Below are 14,817 nucleotides of genomic sequence, written 5' to 3'. Positions count from 1 at the left end.
CTGAAGTGAGCTTTGCACACAACTTCGGCAGAACTCTCTTAAAAGGTATTTTTCACGCAGCCACATCGGGCAGCAAGTGTTTGTCGGCCATCTACTCAGTGCTCCACTGAAGTCCACACTCGAGCATCAGTTTGCTCTTGGTCAAAGTACACTCAAAACTTCAACACGTGGTCGGGGACTGAATGATGATTCATTCCAAAGAGGCAATCTTCAGCTGTTGATCCTGTGCCAGGTCTAAGATCTTTTTTTCCACATCCTCAGCAGGGAGCCGAAAGAAACGGCCGAAAAGATGACGACTCTACCCAAAGGGTTATTGACTGACCTACGGAATACTCAGAACACCGGCAACGTCCCCTCACCACCCAACGACTGCGCAGCTCGTACAAAGCGTACGGAGCGTAACATTTCGCAACGAAGAGGCTGAGGGCTGCGGTGATGTTACCCACCTGCACGCTGCCCAGCAACCGCGCTCTGCAGCGGATCCGAAGTTTCCTGGAAACTCCGCAGCGGAGCTGCTGCGGCGGGCCCGGCGCCAGAGCCCGCTCCGGGAGCGCCTCCGGCAGGGCGACCAACCTGCTCGCCCGGCTCCCGCCGCCGGCCCGGCCCGGCCCGGCCCTCTGCCCGGCCCACACGGCGCCTGCGCGCCCTCGGCTGGGCACCTGAGGCAGAAACGCGAGGGAGCGACCAGCCGGACGCGCGCTCTAACGGACACGGCCCGCGGCAGGACCTGGGCCTCGCCCCGCCCCCAAGCGCCCTGGGGGCGGGGCCTGCGCCCGGCGGGACCCTGGGGCGGGAGGGGGAGGGAGGGTCCTCAGGAGCCGGGACGGCTTCGCTCGCGCGCGGCCCGACGCACGCGCGTGCGTCACGACGCCGCCTGGGCCCGCCCCCCCGGCAGTGCCGCCTCCGCCGCTTCCCGGCTGGGCCCCGCGCCGGCCCCCGCCGCCGCCGGTGCGCACAGGTGGGCGCGAGCGCCGCCCCCAGCGCGGCCCGCCGCGTCCCCTGCGGCGGCTCAGCCATGTCGCGGCCCAGCAGCGTCTCCCCGCGGCAGCCCGGCGGGGGGGGCGGCGGCGGCGTTGCGGGCGGCTCCGCCACCCCCGCCGCGGCCGCCTCCGCCGCGGCCCGCGGCCGCGCGAAGGGGCTGAAGGATATCCGCATCGACGAGGAGGTGAAGATCGCCGTGAACATCGCCCTGGAGCGGTTCCGCTACGGCGATCAGAAAGGTGCGCGGCCGTTGGGGGCAGGGCGGGCCGTTGGGGGGTGCTTCGCCCCGCCCCGCCCCGCAGGTGCGGTACCTGCCCCGAGGCGGGGCCCGACCCGGCCCGGCCCGGCCCGCCGGCGCCAGCGGGGCTGCGGGTGCGGAGGGCGAGCGGCCGGGGGGAAGGGGCGAGGGCCGGGGGTGCCGGACGGTCTGGCCCGGAATGGAAACCGTTTTTCAGCTCCTTTTTGCCAGAATAGCACCGTGCGTGCGTAAACCTCCCTGCTTCACGGGTGTGAGGGTGTGCCGCTGCCACTGCTTCTGTGGCTGCCCGGAGAATTTTTGCACCTATGGGATTTATCGCCCTTTTCAGGAAAATATAAGCATATTAAGTTTGGGGACTGAAAAACTCATAACATCTCAGTGATGACATTAAGAATATTACATGCTGTGTTGTCACATTTGTTCTTTTTATCGTGTTTCTAGAAATGGAGTTCCCTTCTTCTTTGACTAGTACTGAAAGAGCTTTTATTCACCGTCTCAGTCAGTCTCTTGGGCTGATTTCTAAAAGTAAAGGGTAAGTTGGAATCTGATTTAGTTTACAGTAAATATATGAAATTTCATATTAGCTGTAAGTGGATTTCATTACTAGGTGTAAAATGATCTATATTTCTAGTGTGTCCTGCATTTTTACAAAAGATTATACCAGGGAGAAAAGGCTAAAAGTAAAGACAAAATAAGGTTCTCTTTGGCTTTGTTTTAGGGCTAGCTAAAAAAACTTGTGGCATGCTTAGTTTGAGATAGCTTGCCCTTTTACTCTCTTGCGGTTTTCATGTGTTCATTTAAAAAAAGGCTCCTCACCAAGTTCAGTTCTGTTTTAACTGCACTACTGTATGCCCAGGGTTTTTACATAGTATCTGAGAAATTGGCAGAGTAAGATGGCGTGTAGAATAGCACCTCCAAAACAGTGCTTTTGTTGAGAAGTGCAGGCAAGAAGCATTCATATACAGATATTATGATGTTTCTTTCTCTTGCCCCACTCTGGTTTTCTGAAGAGAAAATCCATATTTACCTTATGACTTTGGATAGAAGCTGAGAACGCATTTTACTTGGGAGGTAAGGTGGCAGAGCAACAAGAAAGGGAAAATCAGAAAAAGACCCAGACAGATGGAGTGCCATGTCAAACTGTTGTATAGCTGTAGCAGCACTTGCTGTTCTTCAATTTTGGTGAAATGTCATGATTCTTGCAGAGGTAGTGGAAAATACTAATTCTTTGATCAATTCTTACCTGTCAACTTTCAGTGGGTAAGCACAATTCAGCAGTGTTCATGCTGGATGCATATCTTGGTTTCAGCAGAGCTTATTCGGGTGTAGTGCTGTTCAAGTGAAGCTATGTTGCTTCTACATTGGCTCCAGTCTCAGGAGTGTTGCAGCTGATTTTGCAGGAATCCCTGAACCAGTAAGTTTAGCTGAGCTTTTGTATCTTTGTCCCATATTTTGGGAACAAGGAGCGCTGGAAAGCCATGTCAGAAACACCCATATGGTCAGCAGAAACATGCTTGGGTTGTGCGGTGCCTGTGCTGAACTGTAGCTGGTAAAGCCTATTTGAATCCTTAATGATTGTTTGTAGAGCTACTTAAGTGTCTGTAAGCAGCTTCCTAGTAGATTCTGTGCTATGTTGTTTGCAGGTTTTTCCGTTGTCCAGAGTGTTCAGGGCAGCAGGAATCTTGGAAAACAGTTGAACTAAAATTTAGTCAACTCCGAAAAAGGGAATGTTCACCTAGGAAAATTTTTTGGTTGTAATAATACATTGCAAGTGACTTTAAAAGGAAATTTGTTTCTCTAAGCTTCAGTGTTCTACTTGGATTTAGTCTTCCCAAATTTCTTCAATAAGAAGAAATTTTAAGTCTTTAAAATTTTAAATCTTTAAAAGCTTGATCATGATTGATTTTCATCGTGTGTCTTGACAGAGCATAACTTTAATGTTAACGTTCATTACCATACCTGTACTTGTTGCATAGAGTGAATAAATAACAGAAACTCTTGAGAAACGTAGGACAGTATTTTGTGTCCATCGCTTTTTCCTTTGGGTTGACTGAGCATATGTTAAATACTTACAGAAATCTTGTTGTAAACTTTTCATAGCTAGTATGTTTTCTTTTGACATTGAGTTAGTGTACATATAGTTGTGTACAAGAAGCTGCTGAGATGAAAACTACTGAAGACTAGGACCATACTCAGGACAAGTGTTGCTGTATGTTTCTTTTCTTTCCTGACAGCTTTTCCGTAGATGTGCTCTTTTGATCACTGTTTCAGCTTCAGTATTTTTGTAATTCTAAAATCAAATCTTGTATTGGCAAGGAGCTGAACACAAGCCAGTAGTTTAGAAAGCAGCATGCGTGCACCACTTTACCACCAGTGAATCTTTTAACCCCTGTCAGAGGCAAGGTGTTTGATTCTTGGTATGAACTTACGCTGTTATCTTAACAAGTCATGTTCAAAGTGTGTTGACAGGTTATTGTAGCCCAGGCACAAATCAGTTAGATTTCAGACATTTTTACAACAGTTCTTTGCATTTCAGTATCAGAGTTCAGTTTTAGAACAAATGAGCAGTAACTGTTCACACTGAAGTTTTATAATTAAATGTGTTGCCTCTAATTCTAAATTGTAAAACTTACTTTGATAGTGAACATCATAGGAATGTATGTGCCTTTTGTTTGTTTTACTGGATTTGCTTAAGGTTTATATTACCATATTACTAGAATATGGCTAGAATGCAGGTCATTTTTCTGTTGCTTCTATTTGTTGATTTTTAACAGCCTCTAAGTCTCTTAAATTTGTCTAGAAGTTCTTGTGTATAATACCTGTCACTATTGAGTGATACAGTGAGTGATGGAGCTATCTACTATCTTTTGGGAAAAAAATGCAATGATAGCCCTTTAAAAGAAAGGATAACTGAACAATGTAACGTTATGGAGGCCTAACTGTAAAGCTGTACTGGATTTAGACATCAGAAGTCACCAGTGTTTTTGCTGCACTACTTCACGTTAATGGTGTGCAGTTTTGGTGGTAGATGTTTCAGTGCGTTATACTTGGAAGTTTCTAGATATGACTTTTTATTTGAAAATAATGTTAAAGTAGTCAAAAAGAATTTTTGTCAAATACCATTACACAGAGGTGCACAGGTTACTTATTCATAATATACAATTTATTTTCCTGTCAGGAAAGGAGCAAATCGATACCTGACCGTAAGGAAGAAAGATGGATCAGAACTGGCCCATGCAGTAATGTCTTGCTGTTTGACTCCCAATACGAAGCATGCTGTGCGGAGCTTAATTCAGAGATTTCCCGTCACAAATAAAGAGCGGACAGAACTTCTACCAAAGACTGAGCGAGGAAATGCATTTGCTGTTGAAGCCGGTATGTTCAGTGTATGTTCTGATAAGGACTTGCAGAGGTCTTGTAAACATGTTTTCCTGAGGAATTATAATGTAAGCAATCATGTCACTCGCATTCTGATGTCTCCTTTTCTGCCAAGTTACTTCTGAATCTTTTAGCCAGTTCCAACCAAATTTGGCTGGAAAATTACGTTTCTCAAAGATATGAATTCCTACAAGTTCTGAGGTGGAAGTGAAGAAACAATAATAAAAGTACTTAACAGCAGCTCCTTAGAAAGGGAAGGTGTAAACTAATAAAGAATGTAAAATTAATCTTTTCATTACTCCCAGATATTACTTTTATGGTTTTTGGTCCTTTTAATCTGTTAGTCTGCATCATTCTTGGCACAACAATGCTTCTTGTAATTTAATGTATTAAGCTGTTGATCACATTACACATATATAATTGAATTTACAGCAAGCTTTTAATTTTTCTAAAAAATAATTATTAAACAATTTTAGGATAGTATTTACTAACACTGAATTTGAAGTAGTCTCTAGTTCTGAAGACTTACAGGTTCTTTGAATACTTATGTATTACTCTCTAATACGTGATGGTGCACATTGTGGGTCTAGGGGTATAGATTCTGCATAATTAATTTGTGTTATTTAAGATAAATCATTTGGACCAGAGCATCAGACTATATAAGATAGACTAAAAGGAGATAATGAAGTTGGGAGTGTGAAAGGAGGAATATGAATTACAGTAAAGTTATTTTTTCTGAAAAGACGTATTTGTCAGTTTGGAATAAATTAAAAGTTGTTTATTTAACTATGGAGTGACTCTTTCTGGGCAAATTGTGGAAGTGTAGATGTGTAAAAGTGATATGAAGGCCAAGAAAATATGCCAGACTGCTTTTCTCCAGTTTAGTTTCTAGCTTTCTTTTTGCTTTTGATGCATAATAAATGTTTTTAGACTTCCTGAGCAATGTTTTGAGAAAGGTGGGGTTTTTTTCCCTCAAAATAGCTGTAAAAGTAATAACTCCTTTGAAAAATACTCATTTCAAGCACAGCAACAGGATACCTTACTATGAATGTGTTCTTTAAATGTGTCATGGGTGTATCACTTTGTTTATAGTGATGCATATAAAGTCAGGAACGTTCATTTTTTTTAGGATTATTCAGTAATAGTGCCTTTTGTATCTGTCTGTTCACATGTATTGTTAACTTCTCAGAAAACAGAGAAATGAGCAAGACTAGTGGACGACTTAACAACGGTATCCCTCAGGTTCCAGTGAAAAGAGGGGAATCGGAGTTTGATTCCTTCAGGCAATCGCTACCAGTTTTTGAAAAACAGGAAGAAATCGTAAAAATAATTAAGGACAATAAAGTTGTTTTGATTGTAGGAGAGACTGGATCAGGAAAAACTACTCAAGTACGTTACTTAAATGAAATAATAAAAAAACCCCAGTATTTATTCAAAACTAATGTAATTTCTGTAATAGAGGATTTCTTTATGCTAACTTTCTAGCTTTTTTTCCCCCCTGTAGTAGAAAGTCTTGATTTTTGATAAAACTCACTTTCTTGCTCTTGAATTACTAAGCCAGCAGATACTTATTAAAAGAGCAAATGGTTCTGCACAATTTTTTGATGTAGTTTTCCATTAAAATAACTTAAAGTATTTAAAGGAATATAGCTGTCATTTTGTTTAGCTCTTTTCCTTCCAGTTTTCTTCTCAATGTATTTTTTAAAGATTTCTCTGAAAAAGGAGGGAAAAGCTTCAACTTTTGCTTGTGAGGGAGCTTAAACTTGACATCAGAAATATATTTTTGCTATCTTTTTGCCCCTTCAAGTACATTTGACAAAGTAATCTTACGTGAATCCTTTTGCAACGTGTGTAATACTGAAATGCAATTAAATTTCTTCACTATGGTAGAAACCTATAACTTTATCACGCTAAAAAATAAATCCAGACTTTTTTTGTAGATTCCTCAGTTCCTTCTTGATGACTGTTACAAAAATGGAATTCCCTGTCGTATATTTTGCACTCAGCCAAGACGCTTGGCAGCTATTGCAGTGGCTGAAAGAGTGGCAGCAGAAAGAAGAGAAAAGATCGGCCAGACAATTGGTTATCAGATCCGATTAGAAAGCAGGTAGTAACAATATTTCTTAAAGTCGGTTGATCCTGTGTGATCTTTCATCTTGTGTGCATTTTAAAGTACGGTATATTTGGGATATAGTCTAGTAAAGGCTCAAATGAACAAAGAGTTCATCCTAGTTTGTAAAGTATAGGATATGTTATTTCAGGTAATGGAATATTTAAGGATGGAAAACAGTTTTCCTCCTGTAGACTTGCAGTTCCATGTAGTAGGTTGTCTTACATAAATGAATTGCAGGAGCATTCACTCAGCTTGTGCTTTTGCGAGGGTGGGAAGGGGTATTCTTGTATTACTTGCAGATCAAGCCTACTTTTTCCTCTTTTTTTTGTTCTTCCCACCTTTTTTTTCCCCTTTTAAAATGCATAGGTTCTAGTTATACAAGTTTTGGAGACAGGTAGGAGGACCAGGATGCTCTAACAAAAGCTATATCGCAAGAGTTAATAGGAGATCTAACAGGAAAAAAAACAAAACTTTGAAAGTGAACAGTAAATTTGAGCGTAACCTACCTATCTAGTTTGGTTTAAACTTAGTTTATTTTTCAACTTTTTCTTTGATTTTTAAAGCATGAAGTGATATAAAAAGAGATTTCTAGGTCATTTTAGGAATATTTTCCTAAAGCAGAATGGGAATGGATGAAAGTCTGAAATTGAGTGGGATTTCTAGATTCACTGAGCTGTGTAGTTGATGGGATTTTCACAAATGGGCAGCAGTGTGGAGATGAGTGAGAAGAAGATAGCGAAGGGTATGGCTGGTTATGTTGCTTGTGTGGGTGAAGATAATAGGAAGACAAAAGAAGACAAATGCAATGGAACAATAAAGCCAAGTTACAGAAGAATCTGAATATGCATATAAAAGCTCACAAGCCTGTGAAGGGATTTAAAGAGGTACTAAAGATGAATTGCAAATGAGGTGGATGATTAACATATGGAAGTATTATGATAGCTGAAGAAGAACCCAGTAAAAGTCAGATCAAAGTGGATGAGCTCTAGAAGCAGTGTGGAAAATATTATTTAAGAGGAATTAATAGGTTTCTTAATAGTATTTGGAAGGGTAAATGGGAGAGATGGGAATATTTCCAATGCTGTGTGAAAATGGTGGGAATAGGAATGTTTACAGTCACACAGGAGGGTTTGGTATGTGTGGTTTTTTTCTTTTTACTTTTATTAGCTCTTAGATAGCAATGAGGATTTCTCTAAGAGGCCGCTAGAGAGGAAGAGCAGAGATGAGAGATGGGAAAAGTAAAGCATTTCCATCTTGATTACATTCTTCAAATTTGGGAGGAAATTTGAAAGGAGGAATGAATTGCAAACTTGGGAAGAAATGTACATATGATAACTTAATGAGTTCCTGTGCCTTCAAGAAAAGACCTGTAGAGCACCATATGAAGGAACTTTTCAGAACTCGAACTGACAGTGTTGGAGAAAGTTGTGACAATCTTTGTATTGACTTGCACAGCTAATTCTGCTATGGCTACCAGAATAGTAGCTTTTACAGATTTTGAAATTCTTGAAGAAAAAATTGATATATCAGCTGATCTTATGTCATCCAGTCAATTATAGGCAAATACAAATATTGCAGTTGAAGTATATGTTGAAAAATGGGAGCCCAGTTTTTGCAAAGCAGTCCACACTGATTTCTTGTTTTTCCAGTAAATTAAGCAACACAGGCTCTCCAGACTCTTTTTTTTTCTTTATTTATTTCAATTTGAATGTGACTTTGTCAATAAATTCATCATCTGAAGTTTTGGAACATAAGCCGTAAGATTTTTTTAGGAACTCTCTGGGAATAGGCGTTTTTTAAAAGCACATAGCCTGAATTCTTTGGTAAAAGAACTGTAATCTAATCCCCCTTCTGGTGAGCAGCTATTAAATCCTTTAATTTTTAATAAAGAGAGCAAAGATAGCATGTATTTACATTACACAGCTAAATGGTGCAAAGGACTGAAATATCTTTGGGAACTGTTTAATAGGGTTTCTCCGAAGACATTGTTAACATTTTGCACTAACGGCGTACTACTTCGCACGCTAATGGCAGGAGACAGCACACTATCAACAGTGACACATGTTATTGTGGTAAGAATCTTGTATTTCATGTGAGGGGGAGCAGGTACATATTGATAATTGTAACATGATATTCTAGGTGGTCTTTATTAATTTGTTGAGCATTTAAGATGTTCTCGTTTGGACTGAAACTGAATTAAAGTGGCTTTTTTTTCTTTTTTGTCCTTATCTGGTGTCTCTTATAACATGTACTTGTTTTGTTTTGTTTTTTTGTAAAATAGTAATTTTATTGACTTCCCCTAGGTTCATGCTGATAATTGATTTTTGGGTATCATGATGCAGTTGGGGAGAATAGAACCCTAAGTTGTTTGCAACATTCTCTGTCAGAAAGCAGAAGTGTGTTAGGGAGAATCTTGTAGATATGATTCAAAGTGAACGTGTCAGAATTTCTTGTGTCTTGCACTTATTTTTGAAGTCCATGTTTGCACAAATGTCTTCAAGATAATAAGCAGTCTGATTTTCAGTAAATTACTTGAGGGTGTTGATTTATTATGTGGATACTCCCACTGTGGAGTCTGAGAAGTCAGTGGGACCAGAGTATTTATCACCTTGCCAAAATTAAGATCTCCACTGCTGAAGACAGCATAATTTTAGTCGCTTAAGTACCAAAATGAAACAGGCAAGAATGCATGAAACATTCTCAAACTTTCAGTCTAAAAATCTTGTATTTGGGTCTCTACTCTGTAAGTTCGTAATGTAAAACAAAATAGAAGAATGCAGCGACAAAGATGATAACATCAATTAAGGCGTATGACTGAGGAGAGCTAAGTTTGTACATGGCTAACAGATCTAAGCAATCTTTCTAATTGTGAGGTAGCTCATGTTTCTCTAACACAAGTTAGGTTTGAGTTGAGTTTCTTAAAATATGTTTTGTGGGATTGCAGTTTGTGTCAGTATGTTAAAGATGAGATGTATTCAAATATAAATACTAGAAAAATTCCAGAAGTTCACTTCAGCCTCTGAAATCAAGCTATATGTGGCTTGTACATTAACAGCACAGTCTGCTCTGATATCTTTATGATACTTTTTGAAACAGTTTGACTTCCGGGTATTAAAAAAAAATCCTTATTTAAAGCCAGTGATATTTACTATTTAATGCATCTGTAATGTACCAACAAAATACGTATTTTAGTTAAAAAGTTCACATTTCTGAAAGGTTGTAATCCTGGATCCATGATGACTTTTTTTTTTTTTTTTTCCTCCTTTTAGGATGAAGTACATGAGAGGGATAGATTCAGTGATTTCTTGTTAATAAAACTGAGAGATGTGTTGCAAAAACAGACTGGTTTAAAACTAATTCTTTCTAGTGCTGCTCTAGATGCTAATCTCTTTATTAGGTATTTTGGAAGTTGTCCAATAATACACAGTAAGTATTTATGTCAGTTCTTAAATCTGACTATACTTGCCTAGGATTTATAAATCTTACTAAACCGTAGCGAATCATTCTGAGTAAGGGAACATGGTAAATACATTGAATGAAGTTAATCAGAGTTAGAACAATGGTGTTCTCTGAAATACTTGCAAACAGTTAAAAACAACAAAAGCGGAGTGAAGCGTTTTTATCACAGGAAGTACCATAAGTGTGGGGATTCCCAATCCTCCCCCTGTGTAGGTGTTCAGATCAAGGAGCACGAAAAAGTTCTTGAGGCCCTGATCTCGAGGCCCTGGTCCATGTCCCAGGATCTACAAGAGTCTGATCTTCATTAATTCAATCCAGTAGATTCTAGCTCACACTTTACAGCTTCCTAAATTATGTGAACCAAAGCTGGTTCTTCTGGGCCTATCTGAGGAGATAAAGGTCCTGGGTGGTTTCAACCCAGCTATCTCAAAAGTCTACTAAGGGAGCAGAAATTAAAATCTAGAGATTAAATTTTCCTGTGCAGAAGAATCAATGTCCATAAAGGTTGTCTAGAAACAAGCAATACTGTGTATTAGAAAAGAAATCAAGGTAAATTGTTAGGAGATACGGACCATTTGGAATGTTTCGTTTGTTAGGAAGTATTCAGTAAAGCAAGCATCTCCTTGTAAACTTCTCTTGAAAGAAAGTATTTCAATATAAGAGCCTCAGCTTTTTTGTGGTATCTTGCACAAAAGCTGTATTACTGTTATATCTGTAATCTGTATATCTATTCAATAGAATTCAAGAGGTTAGTGAAAGTCAATATACCCAACTGGTATTTGCCTTTTTAAATGTTAATTCGCTTTGCAGTCCAGTAAGGTTAAGAAGAGAAATGCCTGATAAAGATACTCTTAGAAGATTTTTCAAGGAAAGTAATAGTTATTTTTTAAACTAAACCATTTTAATTGATTTCTCATGTCTACTAAATTGCAGGGTTTTTTATGAAGATTATCAATGGGCCCAGGGAATATCTAATATAGTATGAATCATTTATATTTTCAGTACAAGGAAGACCTTTTGAAGTTAAAGAGATGTTTCTGGAGGACATTTTACGAACCACTGGATATACAAATAAAGAGATGGTTAAGTACAAAAAGGAGAAACAGCGAGGTTGGTATATTTTGGGGGGCTGGAGGCAGGTAGGGAATGGGGCTCATTGATTCTTTGAACAATTAAATATAGTGATTCTGTATGTAAAATTCCAAAGACAGAATACTAGCTGAGACAAGATGAGATGAAAGCAAGTATCTTTAAGCTCTCAATATTTACTTATTGAAGTATATTAGGTAAAAATGAAATATTTTCACTTTCTTTTGATAGTTGTCTCTGATATTTTTTGCCTCTGATAAATATTGTTTTATTTTTCCTAATTATTATGGAGCAGAATGGAATATAATTTTGTGTTTTGCCCCCATGAAAGACATAGAAGCAGAAACTATTATATGATGACTTTTGGATGCAAATTAAACTGCAGCTGTTATACAGGCAGGATTTTTTTTTTTTTTTTTGGACATCTTGCACAGAAATGGTTCCTAGTGGTAACATTTTTCACTGCATTTCTCAGGCATGAATGTGTTTAATAGAAACATTAATCTACTTAGTACAGTTGTCTTTAGACTGATTAAGTAGATATGGTATTTGAAAAAAAGTATTCCTAATTTACAACATAAGAAGCATACTTTTTAAATTAAGAGCTATTGCAGAATGGTCCCAGTGTATATAACATAGTCCTAACTGTATGGTTATCATGCTGCTCAGCTTTGATTACTGTGGATGGAAAAGTTCAGCTAAAGCACTGCTATGTCTTCTACTGTTTCTTCTGCTTGTACAGAAAAATTAGCTGTTCTATGCAGGAGCTATTTCATTCCTCTTCTTTTGTTTTTCACTTCTGGAATAAAATCTAGACTCAGAATTCTATAGCAACTATTTACTTAGAAAACTCTTTTAAATGTACTGAGTTGTACTGGAGACTTAGGAGGTTTTAGCGCCAAAATGATATTTTTGCCTTGCTCTTAAAGCAAAGCTTTGCAGTGGTGGAGTTTGGGAGCCCTTAATCACTGAAATTTTAATCTAGAACACTGGTCCCAGTCTAATATAAATGAAAGATTTAATAGATAAAAACTTTGGCTCAGTCTAACTACTCGTAATAGAATACTACTACTTTGTAACAGAAAGCAATGGATGACTAAAATCACTTTAAAACTTTATTTTGGAAATATGTTATGCATTCTAGAAGAAAAGCAGCAAAGCACTCTTACAGAGTGGTATTCTGCTCAAGAAAATAATAGCAAACCAGAATCTCAGAGGCAAAGATCTGTCCCAAGTGTGGCTGAAGAGTATGATCTGTTAGATGATGGTGGTGACACAGTATTCAGTCAACTGGTAAGCATTTCCTTTTGTTGGAAAGATTTAGATTTACATTATATTAGTAAACACTTAAAAGCTGGTTTATAGAGACATTACTCCTGTTGAGTTTCTAGGAGGGTATTAACATGTTTTAAAAAATTAGGTTTTCTTAATTAGTTTAACTGTTCCAGAATATAACCAAGGTATTGTTTATTAGATGATGATGACAGTCATTTGTAGCAGTTAGTTGATTTAAATAACAGCTATTGTTTTAAGTATCTGCATATAGTAAGAGACAAAAGAACTTTTTAAAACAGATTGATCTTTCAATGCTGTTTTTTCTCTTTAGACTGAAAAAGATGTAAATTGCCTTGAACCATGGCTAATAAAAGAAATGGATTCTTGTCTTTCCGACATCTGGTTGCATAAAGATGTTGATGCCTTTGCTCAGGTGTTTCATCTCATTTTAACTGAAAATGTCAGTGGTAGGTTTCCTTCGTTTATTTTATTCCACACGGGCTGGGGGACTAGGCAAAGAAGCCACAGAAACTCAAGTCATTATCTCCGGTTTCAAATTTGGTGTTACCTTTGATTTCTAATGCTAGTTGGAAAAACTGAATAGCTTGATTTGGATTAGTGAATTGTGTAGTTATTCATTATTGGATGTGTTCTGAAGTATTGACAGATGTGTTATAGTATTTTTTTTTTAAATAGTGCTAAAATATTATAAACTGTGGGATGGAGTAAGGAAATAAATTCCGTTTGGGCTGGCTTTTGCAAGTCATATTTGTATTACATTTAGATGAAATGATAACATTTGCATTGTTTTTTGCTGTCTTCTTTCTACTTGTCAGTTGATTATAGGCACAGTGAAACCAGTGCGACTGCACTAATGATTGCTTCAGGGAGAGGCTTTTTGAGTCAAGTAGAGCAACTGATCAGTATGGGAGCAAATATCCACTGCAAATCATCCAATGGCTGGTAAAAAAAAGATATATTTCTTCATATGAAATGAAAGTTTTCTATTACATTTTCTGAATGAATTAATTTACCAACTTATCAGAATACTTTAAGCAGTAACACATTTTGACAGGCTAAAAAATTTCTAACTTTTGTTTCATCATTCTTTTCTGTAACCGTAATTACATTTTTAATTAAACAATTTTGAATATAGAGATATACACTTCTGTTTTCAGTGAATCCAGTTTAACACACTGGGAAAGAAATGGGAATCTTTCTGCGTTTGCTGAATTAGAACCAAAATGCTTGGCCACTTGCAGTACAAGAGAGTAACCTCTATAGGACTGAAAAAATAATATACTACAATTGCAAGGACCTTTGCAGTAGTATAGCTATAAATATTTTTTGTCACATAAAAATATCTGTGCATCAGATTTTTCTGACCATTAATTATTTCGTTAGAAAAATAAGATGGAATTACTCTAAATTATTGTAATATGGAAAGAAAAGAATTAGGATTCCAGGGGGTTGATATTTGGTTATACCACTTAAAAAAAAAAAAAAACTTGGAAAGGAATACAATCAGAGAGGGGAACAGAATGATCTGCATTGTGAGGGGGTAACGTCCATTAGGCATGAAACAAACGAGAAAACACGTTACTGTAGAAAACTTCTGGGGTGTGACTTTTTAGGATGACTTCTGGGTACTAGTGAAAGGGTGCTGCAAAAAGCATGGCTTGCTTTTGCACTTTGTTTTTTGTTGTTGTTGCTTTTCTTTAAGGAATTGGCAAATTCCTTCTCCCCCACCCTTTTCTCCCTGCACGTTTGCAGGTATTTCTGCACACTGTGTGTATTCTTACTTGGTAGAGAATTGTAGCTGCCTAAAAATCATGTAGCTATTTATTATACTCTTTTATGCATGTGGAAATGGGATGTTTCAGGTCCAGCAGTAACTGATTAAAGCATAATGCAGAAATTGTTAGGAAAAAGTGCACTGTATCAGTTGTCTCCTGACATAATGTAGTATTTATATGCATCTTTTGAAGAGAGGAATAAGATCGCTATGTAACTCTTTCAGGATGCCTTTGGACTGGGCTAAGCACTTTGGACAGACAGAGGTTATTGATCTTTTGGAATCCTACAGGTAAGCTATAATTACTCTGCAGGAATAACATGGAGAATGTCAATTTGCATTTTGCTGCCTTTTAACCAGAATGGTCTAAAAATAGCTAGATTTATGGGCATAGGAACATTTTCAAAATATACTGTTATTACTCAACAGTTTGTTTCGTATTCAGTATCATAGTGATTAGGATGGCAT

The 14,817-nt window shown here is 38.5% G+C and overlaps 2 protein-coding genes across 2 annotated transcripts in view; one reads left to right on the top strand and one right to left on the bottom strand.

The window, feature by feature from the left end:
- Positions 1–787, bottom strand: part of MCC (MCC regulator of WNT signaling pathway) — a 217,772-nt gene extending 216,985 nt beyond the window's left edge. The window contains exon 1 of the mRNA XM_026120081.2: positions 447–787. The gene's annotated coding sequence lies outside the window, so the exon portion shown is untranslated. The remainder of the gene's footprint in view (positions 1–446) is intronic.
- Positions 788–838: 51 nt separating this feature from the next.
- Positions 839–14,817, top strand: part of YTHDC2 (YTH N6-methyladenosine RNA binding protein C2) — a 33,737-nt gene continuing 19,758 nt past the window's right edge. The window contains exons 1-12 of the mRNA XM_064502313.1: positions 839–1,220; positions 1,682–1,772; positions 4,419–4,615; positions 5,808–6,007; positions 6,559–6,725; positions 8,701–8,803; positions 10,001–10,157; positions 11,193–11,300; positions 12,424–12,572; positions 12,886–13,021; positions 13,391–13,517; positions 14,575–14,640. Coding sequence (XP_064358383.1) covers positions 1,016–1,220; positions 1,682–1,772; positions 4,419–4,615; positions 5,808–6,007; positions 6,559–6,725; positions 8,701–8,803; positions 10,001–10,157; positions 11,193–11,300; positions 12,424–12,572; positions 12,886–13,021; positions 13,391–13,517; positions 14,575–14,640 — 1,706 coding nt within the window. The 5' untranslated portion in view covers positions 839–1,015. The remainder of the gene's footprint in view (positions 1,221–1,681; positions 1,773–4,418; positions 4,616–5,807; positions 6,008–6,558; positions 6,726–8,700; positions 8,804–10,000; positions 10,158–11,192; positions 11,301–12,423; positions 12,573–12,885; positions 13,022–13,390; positions 13,518–14,574; positions 14,641–14,817) is intronic.

This window comes from Dromaius novaehollandiae, chromosome Z, assembly GCF_036370855.1.
Source record: "Dromaius novaehollandiae isolate bDroNov1 chromosome Z, bDroNov1.hap1, whole genome shotgun sequence".
Lineage (NCBI taxonomy): Eukaryota > Metazoa > Chordata > Aves > Casuariiformes > Dromaiidae > Dromaius > Dromaius novaehollandiae.
Note: the sequence above shows the minus strand (reverse complement) of the source record. Positions and strands in the feature narration are given on the sequence as shown.